Source organism: Macaca nemestrina, chromosome 12 (assembly GCF_043159975.1).
Source record: "Macaca nemestrina isolate mMacNem1 chromosome 12, mMacNem.hap1, whole genome shotgun sequence".
Taxonomy (NCBI): domain Eukaryota; kingdom Metazoa; phylum Chordata; class Mammalia; order Primates; family Cercopithecidae; genus Macaca; species Macaca nemestrina.
Window position 1 is genome coordinate 118,852,395 of NC_092136.1, and position 9,584 is coordinate 118,861,978.

Consider the following 9,584-nt stretch of genomic DNA (forward strand, 5'->3'; position numbering starts at 1 on the left):
ATACTCATTCATTTGATTTAATAAAGTTTTATTTTTCCAAATGTACAACTGGTTGGACCTGTAAAAAAAAAATTACAAGAATCAGAACCATAAAGCTTTGTATCTACCTCCTACTCCATGAGCCCACGCATTCCTACTCACCTATTCATGCATCTTCACCAGCAGCTGGAGCATCTCCGCCCTTGGTATTTCTGGTGTAAATTACTTGAGCTCTGTGCTTTGAAACCAGTTTGATAAGTCCTAGGGAGATAAGATTGTAGGATGAGATGCTTAATAGATGCTATAATAGAAACTAGTAAGGTTTTTGGTTGGGCATGGTGGCTCATGCTCGTAATCCCACCACTTTGGGAGGTGAAGGCGGGCAGACAGCTTGAGGTAAGGAGTTGCACACCAGCCTGGCCAACATGGTGAAACCCCATCTCTACCGAAGATACAAAAATTAGTGAGGCATGGTGGCACGTGTTTGTAATCCCAGGTACTTGGGAGGCTGAGGTGTGAGGACTGCCTGAACCCAGGAGTTGGTGGTTGCAGTGAGCCAAGATTGCCCCTCTGCACTCCAGCCTGGGCGACAGAGTGAGACTGTCTTAAAAAAAAAAAAAAAAAAAAAAAAAACCAAAAAAACAAAAACATACTATTAAGGTTTCTGTTTTGGCCAGGTGTAGTGGCTCATGCCTATAATCCCTGCACTTTGGACAGGTGGATCTCTTGAGCCCAGGAGACCAGCCTGGGCAACAGAGCAAAACAGCATCTCTATTTAAAAGAAAAAAAAAAAAGGCCGGGCGGGGGGGGGGGGGGTCCTCTCAAAGGTGCCCAGAATGTACTCAAACTCCTTGGCTCAAATGATCCTCCTGCCTTGGCCTCCCAAGTAGCTAGAAATACAAGGATATCACTGCACCTGCTTAATCTGACGTTTCGTAACAGAGAATCCTACAGTTTTTAACGATCATCTATCTTTACTTTTCCTTTAAATTAGGGGCCCATTATCTTCCACCGCACCTCCCCGCCCCCTTTTTTGAGACAGTCTCTTGCTCTGTCACCAAAGCTGGAGTGCAGTAGTGCCATCTCGGCTCACTGCCACCTCCATCTCCTGGGTTCAAGCAATCCTCATGCCTCAGCATCCTGAGTAGCTGGGATTATAGGCGTGCGCCATCACGTCCGGCTAATTTTTGGATTTTCAGTAAAGACAGGTTTTCACCATATTGGCCAGGCTGGTCTCGAACTCCTGACCTCCGGTGATTCACCCGCCTCGGCCTTCCAAAGTGCTAGAATTACAGATGTTCAGTCACTATAGTTAGCTGACCCTTATTATTGTGGAATTATGGTAATCAAACCATACTACTGAGTAGACCATGCTAAATTTCTGGTTTTAAAATTTAATACATCAAAATATTTACCATAAAGGTTTTCAACATTTTCAAAATTGTTTTAAAATATTAATCTAATTATTTCAAAACCTGTTGTCCCTGTAATTCTATGCATCCATTTACTTGAAACATAAAAGATCCTTGGGCTTCACCAAACTGCCACAGGGTCCACAGCACGAAAGTGGCTACAAACCCTAAGAATTCATCTCAGGAGTAAGACATCAGAATTACATTACTAACAGTCAATGGTCAAGCTATGCCTTTTTTTTTTTTTTTTTTTTTTTAAATTCTGCTTTTCCAGCAAAATCACTGAAGATGGTTAACGTGGTCAAGACAATTTACCCTACAAAAGCACACATGTAGGATACACCCCTCACCTTTACTAAGGAGCTCCTGAAGGGCTGCCCTGGCCAGGGAGCCTCGAATCTTCAGTCTCTCAGAGACTACAGCTGGGGTTATAAGTTTATAGTTGGGAACTTCCTTACAGAGTTTGTCGTAGGTAGCTTTGTCAAACAAGACTAAGTTATTGAGCTTGTCCCGAACTTTGCCTTTGGACCACTTCTGCTCACCAAAACAAAACAGAAACAAGTTAGTATTTCTGGCAGAAGCACCCTTTCCCTCTCGAGTAATCTGCGTCAGAGAAATCTGTTCCATCATCATCAAAGATAAATTACACATTACTAAAAAAAAAAAAAAAAAACCCGACAGGTGCTTGGGCTTCAGAACAGGGGCCGAGCCCCACTAGATCAGTTAAAAATCACACGACAGGCACAGAGGCAGACACTTTACACACTGGTCTCATTTTCATGATTCTAATGGAAACTAGAAAAAAGAATGAATGGTGATGGGAGGATAAACTCTCACATTTTTACTCTAGAAATCTATACCTGAAAAACCAATTGCTATACAAGCTACCTATTACCAGAAGGCTACGGGAGGGAACCCCTAGTCTCTCTCAGAGGGATCTTATTCCTACCTTCTTTTTGGCCTTGCCCCCAGATTTGTTCACTGGGTCTTTGTCTTTCTTGGCCGACTTTCCGGCGTCCTTCTTCTTCTTGTCGTCCTTGGGCGGCTGTAGGAGGGCAGCGGGAATGCAACCAGGTCCTCAAGTAGCCCCAAACTCCCCTAATACTGCGCCCTCAGCCCCCGCAAACTCCACCACCGAGCACATGGGCGAAGCAATAACCGCGCCCGCCCTGCAACCAAGGCCGGCAGGCCAAGGAGAGCTCCAGCCGAAGGCTCTCCCCACTGAGTCCTCAAACCCAAGAACCCCGGCGAGTTCATACCCCTGTAGCTTACCATTGCGAAGCTCGGGGAGCAGCAGCAGACACCGCAGGCTTGCTAAGATGTCGGACAAAAAGGAAGCGCTGCTCAGAAACGGGCCCAGAAACCTCCGTCCGCCGTAAGTACTTCCGGGGCAAGAGGCGGAGCCAGGCGGAGGAAGTCCCACGGCGAAGCGCTCGCCCTCTAGCCTCAAGAGGAAGACAGGAAGTGAATTCTGGTTCCCAAGCCGCACCGCCTAAATACCGCGCCAGGTTGTCGGAGTCCGGGCTAGTTGTGACGCAGTACTGTAGTACTGTTTTCCGGCACTGATAAACGGAAAACAATCCACCAGGTCTCGGCAACTAACTTTCCGGCACTACTTATGCCCGAGCGTGTCGCTCCCAATGCGCAGGCGCCGCAGGTGCCGCAGGTGGCTGCATGCAGGGCCTGGGAGGAGGAGGAGGAGGAGGAGGCGGCTGGGGTGGGGCCGGGGGCAAGTGCTGTGATGCGGTTCCGGGGAGGGGCCTTCGGGTAGCGGCCGAATGACAGTTTCCGAGCGGCAGCGGCAGTGATGGCGATTTTTAGTGTGTATGTGGTGAACAAAGCTGGCGGCTTGATTTACCAGTTGGACAGCTACGCGCCACGGGCTGAGGCTGAGAAAACTTTCAGTTACCCGCTGGATCTGCTGCTCAAGCTACACGATGAGCGTGTGTTGGTTGCTTTCGGCCAGCGGGACGGCATCCGAGGTGGGCTAGGCTCGGGCCGGAGGCGGGGGGTGGGGGGGGGACGGGCCCCAGTGCTGCAGAAGTGGGTTGGTTGTAGGTGCCGGGCTGGGGGAAAGGGGGTGGTGTCGGGTCTCTTGTCCCCGCGGCGGAATCCCGGGGCTGCAGTTTCGCTGACCGTTAGCTTTACCTCTGCAGTGGGCCATGCAGTGCTGGCCATCAATGGCATGGACGTGAACGGCAAGTACACGGCCGACGGGAAAGAGGTGCTGGAGTATCTGGGTAACCCTGCTAATTACCCGGTGTCCATTCGATTTGGCCGGCCCCGCCTCACTTCTAATGAGAAGCTCATGCTGGCCTCCATGTTCCACTCGTAAGTCCCCCGTCTCCTGAACGGCAGCGCTTGTAATTTGTCTACCTTTTCTTAAATCGTCATTTTGGTGTTATGAAAAACGCAACCGATCCAGATCTAGATTTTAGGTAATAGTGGCAGTGGTGTCATTTTTTTTGTGGGGGGAGAGGAGGGGGCACGGAGTACCGCTCTGTTACCCAGGCTAGAGTGCAGTGGCGCGATCTTGGCTCACTGCAATCTGTGCCTCCCAGTTTCAAGCGATTCTCCTGCCTCAGCCTCCCGAGTAGCTGGGATTACAGGCGCGCGCCACCAGGACCAGCTAATTTTTGTATTTTTAGTAGAGACGGGGTTTTTGTTTGTTTGTTTGTTTGTTTGTTTTGAGACGGAGTCTCACTCTGTCGCCCAGGCTGGAGTGTAGTGGCCGCATCTCAGCTCACTGCAAGCTCCGCCTCCCGGGTTCACGCCATTCTCCTGCCTCAGCCTCCCGAGTAGCTGGAACTACAGGCGCCCGCCACCTCGCCCGGCTAGTTTTTTGTATTTTTTTAGTAGAGACGGGGTTTTGCCCTGTTGGCCAGGCTGGTCTCAAAACTCCTGACCTCAGGTGATCCACCCGCCTCCGCATCCCAAAGTGCTGGGATTACAGGAGTGAGCCACTGCCCCCGGCCGAGGTGTCATCTTACTTAAAGTCACCTTCTCTTCGCTGAGCCTTAGTTTCTTCATATTTAAAGAAAGCCAGTTTAACTAAATGATCTTAAAAAATCTTTTCCTGCTCTCAATTGTGGTATCAGATGTGCCAGCTTTTGCTTAAAAGCACAAGCTTAGTAAGCGCGGCACACATTCCTAGAGTAATCATTTTATCCAAAGTTTTAGATGTAAAATGTCTTTTTTTTTTTTTTTTTTTTTTTTGAGACGGAGTCTTGCTCTGTAGCCCGGGCTGGAGTACAGTGGCCGGATCTCAGCTCACTGCAAGCTCCGCCTCCCGGGTTTATGCCATTCTCCTGCCTCAGCCTCCGGAGTAGCTGGGACTACAGGCGCCCGCCACCTCGCCCGGCTAGTTTTTTGTATTTTTAGTAGAGACGGGGTTTCACGGTGTTAGCCAGGATGGTCTCGATCTCCTGACCTCGTGATCCACCCGTCTCGGCCTCCCAAAGTGCTGGGATTACAGGCTTGAGCCACCGCGCCCGGCAAGATGTAAAATGTCTTAAAACAAAGTATGAATGTAAAATATTCACAGAATTCAAATGAACTTAAAAATTTTGACACTATTGCCAGACAGTTCACACTACTTCTCCTGACTGTCCCAGGCCATAACGTTAACTCTTCAGCAAATAGGGACACTTCAGTGGAAGTTTGAGAAGCACTCCTGCCTTAGAGCAACTTTGCCTCCTTTGCATATAGGTTGTTTGCCATCGGCTCCCAGCTGTCTCCTGAACAGGGAAGCTCAGGCATTGAGATGCTGGAGACAGACACATTCAAATTGCACTGCTACCAGACACTGACAGGTATGCATCTCCACGGAGGCCAGAGGAGTGTGATGGAGAAGGTGGGGAAGAGACACTGACAAGTTTGCATCTCCAGGTGGGCCAGAGAAGTGTGGTGGAGAAGGTGGGAGGAGGGGATTGACCAAAGACACCTTTGGTAAGCAGGAAGAGGGAGTATACTTTTCCTGGCACAATTCTTTTTTTTTTTTTTTTTTTTTTCTGAGCTGTTTCACTCTTGTTGCCCAGGCTGGAATGCAGTGGCATGATCCGCCTCCTGCGTTCAAGCGATTCTCCTGCCTCAGACTCCCAAATAGCTGGGATTACAGGCATCCGTCAACATGCTCGGCTAATTTTTATATCTTTAGTAGAGACGGGGTTTCTCCATATTGGTCAGGCGGGTCTCAAACTCCTGACCTCAGGTGATTGCCCACCTCGGCCTCCCAAAGTGTTGGGATTACAGGCATGAGCCACCGCACCCGGCCCACAATTCTTTTTTTTTTGAGATGGAGTTTCACTCTGCCACCCAGGCTGGAATGCAGTGGCATGATCTTGGCTCACTGCAGCCACCACCTCCTGGGTTTAAGCAATTCTCCTGCCTCAGCCTCCCAAGTAGCTACGGATGCCCACCACCATCCCCAGCTAATTTTTTGTGGGGTTTTTTTGCTTTGTTTTGAGACAGAGTCTCACTTTGTCGCCCATGCTGAGTGCAGTGGGACGATCTTGGCTCACTGCAGCCTCCGCCACCCGGGTTCAAGCAATTCTCCTGCCTCAACCTCCTGAGTAGCTGGGATTACAGGTGTCTGCCACCACGCCCAGCTAATTTTTGTATTTTTCTAGGAGAGATGGGGTTTCACCATGTTGGCCAGGCTGTCTTGCACTCCTCACCTCACGTGATGCACCTGCCTCAGCCTCACAAAGTGCTGGGATTACAGGCATGAGCCACCGTGCCCGACCTTCCTGGCACAATTCTACAGACACATCTGTTTGTTTGTTTTGCAAACACAAAACCAATATTTAATCTGAAACTGATTTTGTGCATGCCACCCAGCATGTTCAGCACAGGTTATCTTGTGTTCAGATAAAACTCACCTTAATGCTAGCCCTGTTGCATGTACTTTGGAAGGTGTTAAATGTCTTTCCAAAATGAAATGTGAAAGCCAAATGGATATGACCTTTGGATTGCGAGTGTCATTGCTTCACCCCTTAATTTACTGAAAACTGCCTGAGTTTGTCCCTTGCCTAGCAATGTTTCTGCTGAGGGACTCCAAAACTGTTAGTTAGTAAGTGGTAGAGCTAGAACTCAAAGCTTGGTCTTAATCAGTTGGGTGACATAATAAAGTTACTTCACTTCTCTGGTCTCATCAGTAGATTCAAAGTCTTGCCTTTCCTGCATTATGTGGTAAAAATAATAAAATTAAAATGGGCTTATAAAAGTGTTTTGCAAAATTGAAAGTACTGTACAAATACAGAATGACACTATTTGCTCCAATGTCTACCCTTTGGTAACCATTCTTGGTCTCTCTCCAGGGATCAAGTTTGTGGTTCTAGCAGATCCTAGGCAAGCTGGAATAGATTCTCTTCTCCGAAAGATTTATGAGATTTACTCAGACTTTGCCCTTAAGAATCCATTCTATTCCTTAGAAATGCCCATCAGGTAAGTGGCTCCACTTCTAGATACTGGTTAAAGCCTCCTTGCCCCAAGCCTCCTTGCCCCTCCCTGTGTGCTCTGTCCAAAGTTAGTTGAAGCATAGTAGAATATTACTTTTTTTGTTTGTTTTCGAGACGGAGTTTCGCTCTTGTTGCCCAGGCTGGAGTGCAATGGCGCGATCTTGGCTCGCCGTAACCTCCGCCTCCCAGGTTCAAGCGATTCTTCTGGCTCAGCCTCCCGAGTAGCTGGGATTACAGGCATGTGCCACCACGCCTGGCTAATTTCATATTTTTAGTAAAGACAAGGTTTCACCATGTTGGTCAAGCTGGTCTCGAACTCCCGGCCTCAGGTGATCCACCTGCCTTGGCCTCCTACAGTGCTGCGATTACAGGCGTGAGCTACTGCACCTAGTTCAGTATTACTTTTAAGTAAGACAGAAGGACAGGCCGGTGGCTCACATGTGTAATCTCAGCACTTTGGAAGATGGGGGGGTAGGATCACTTTAGCCCAGGAGTTTGAGATCAGCCTGGACAACATAGACCCCATCTGTACAAAAAAAAAAAAAAATTAGCCTGGTGTGGTGGCAGACACCTGTAGTGCCAGCTATTAAGGAAGCTGAGGTGGGAGGATTACTTAAACTCGGAAGGTCAAGGCATCAGTGAGCCATGCTCATGCTACCGCATTCCAGCCTGGGCAACAGAACAAGACAGTGTCTCTAAATAAATAAGACAATCGCTGGGTGCAGTGGCTCACGCCTGTAATCCCAGCAATTTGGGAGGCCGAGGCGGGCAGATCACTTGAGGTCAGGAGTTTGAGACCAGCTTGGTCAACGTGGTGAAACCCCACCTCTACTAAAAATACTGAAAATACAAAAATTAGCCGTGTGTGGTGGTGTGCACCTGTAATCCCAGCTACTCTGGAGGCTGAGGCAAGAGAATCACTTGAACCTGGGAGGCAGAGGTTGCAGTGAGCTGAGATTGTGCCACTGCATTCCAGCCTGGGTGACTCTTTAGAGAAAACAGTCTTTCCTTGGGGTTTATGTCATTTTTTTGGTTTTTGTTGTTGTTTGTTTTTGAGACAGAGTTTCACTCTTGTCACCCAGGCTGGAGTGCAATGGTGCGGTCATGGCTCACTGCAACCTCTGCCTTCTGGGTTCAGGCGATTCTCCTGTCTCAGCCTCCAGAGTAGCTGGGATTACAGGTGCCCGCCACCATGCCCAGCTAATTTTTATATTTTTAGTAGAGACAGAGTTTCACCATGTTGACCAGGCTGGTCTCAAACTCCTGACCTCAGCTCATCCACCAACCTCAGCCTTCCATGATACATGTTGTTCTTCAAGCAGTTTCCCCTGGCTTAAGTGGGGAGAAAGCCTCAGGCCTCACGCTTTTTTTCCCACCTTGGGCCTGGCTTAGGTGTGAGCTCTTTGACCAGAACCTGAAGCTAGCCCTGGAGGTGGCAGAGAAGGCTGGAACTTTTGGACCTGGGTCATAGGCTGAACCTGTGATGGACCCCCAAATTCTGAGAGTTCCTGCAAAAGGAATACTGCTGTTTATACTCCAGTGGAAACCCCAGCAGCCTTGTTAGTGCACTGGAAAATAGGAGAATGCGGACCCTGAAGACAAAACTGATTCCTGAGCCTTAACACTGTGTTCTTTCCTTCTGTATATACCATGGTCTTACTTTCCAGCTCTGTATGGATTTATTTTTGGAGGAGCTAGGTCCATAAATGTTGTAATAAATATTCCTTTGATCTTGGTGTTTGCTCTCTATCTTAATCGATGGTTTTGGGGGAAAGGTAAAGGAAGGGAGACAAAAATGGTGAGGGAATTCTGGGAAGATGATTATGTTCTAGTAAAAAACATAACAAATATGTGTTCATTAAATAAATGAATATAAGATTTTGAAGCATGAGCACTGGATCTAGTCCCAGAATTGCTGCTGATTTCTTGGGGTCCTGGGGTGGTGGTGGCCGTGGTGGTGGCTGTTATAATGATGATGATGGGCCGGGCGCGGTGGCTCAAGCCTGTAATCCCAGCACTCTGGGAGGCCGAGACGGGCGGATCACGAGGTCAGGAGATCAAGACCATCCTGGCTAATACGGTGAAACCCCATCTCTACTAAAAAAGTACAAAAAAACTAGCCGGGCGAGGTGGCGAGCGCCTCTAGTCCCAGCTACTCCAGAGGCTGAGGCAGGAGAATGGTGTGAACCAGGGAGGCGGAGCTTGCAGTGAGCCGAGATTGCGCCACTGCACTCCAGCCTGGGCGACAGAGCGAGACTCCGTCTCAAAAAAATAAATAAAAATAAATGATGATGATGATGGAACATATATCAAGCACTTACAGTCAGGCATTCCTGCTTTATCTCACTTGATCTTCACCCTGAGTCCAGGGGGTACGTTCTGTTACAGATTTAGCAGACTTTCTGCCTCAAAGTTTCCAAGCTAGTTACTGACAGTATGGGTTTGAACCTAGGCTTTCTGACTACACACTCAGTAAACCACTGTTACACTTCCTCCCTCCATCAAGTTATTTCACCTGTCCACAACCCAATAGCTTTATCTCTAAAATAGTCATTGAACTATTCAATGTTCAGGTGAAGGCAGAGGAGGCATGAGCTTTAAAGGAGTCCATCTACACTTCAGCTTCCCGATTCCAGGGAAATGAAGTCTTTCCCTTTTGGGGTGGCAAGAGCAGGTATCAACAGTATTTCCCAAGGAAGCTGTCTCACTTTGAAAAAATGAATCACTGACAGTG

At 48.4% G+C, this 9,584-nt stretch overlaps 2 protein-coding genes across 2 annotated transcripts; one reads left to right on the top strand and one right to left on the bottom strand.

Annotated features, from left to right (window-relative positions):
* Positions 1-11: 11 nt before the first annotated feature.
* Positions 12-2,987, bottom strand: LOC105476391 (ribosomal protein S25). The gene is made up of 5 exons (XM_011732282.2): positions 2,664-2,987; positions 2,341-2,436; positions 1,742-1,925; positions 142-240; positions 12-58 (listed from the first exon to the last, which is right to left on the bottom strand). The coding sequence occupies exons 1-4, from the start codon at positions 2,664-2,666 to the stop codon at positions 146-148; spliced, it is 378 nt and encodes a 125-aa protein (XP_011730584.1). The 5' UTR covers positions 2,667-2,987; the 3' UTR covers positions 12-58; positions 142-145.
* A 137-nt stretch (positions 2,988-3,124) lies between these two features.
* LOC105476392 (trafficking protein particle complex subunit 4) lies at positions 3,125-8,586 on the top strand. Its single transcript, XM_011732283.3, has 5 exons — positions 3,125-3,373; positions 3,548-3,722; positions 5,100-5,203; positions 6,710-6,836; positions 8,243-8,586. Exons 1-5 carry the CDS (start codon positions 3,199-3,201, stop codon positions 8,319-8,321), a joined length of 660 nt encoding a protein of 219 aa, XP_011730585.1. The 5' UTR covers positions 3,125-3,198; the 3' UTR covers positions 8,322-8,586.
* Positions 8,587-9,584: the final 998 nt, after the last annotated feature.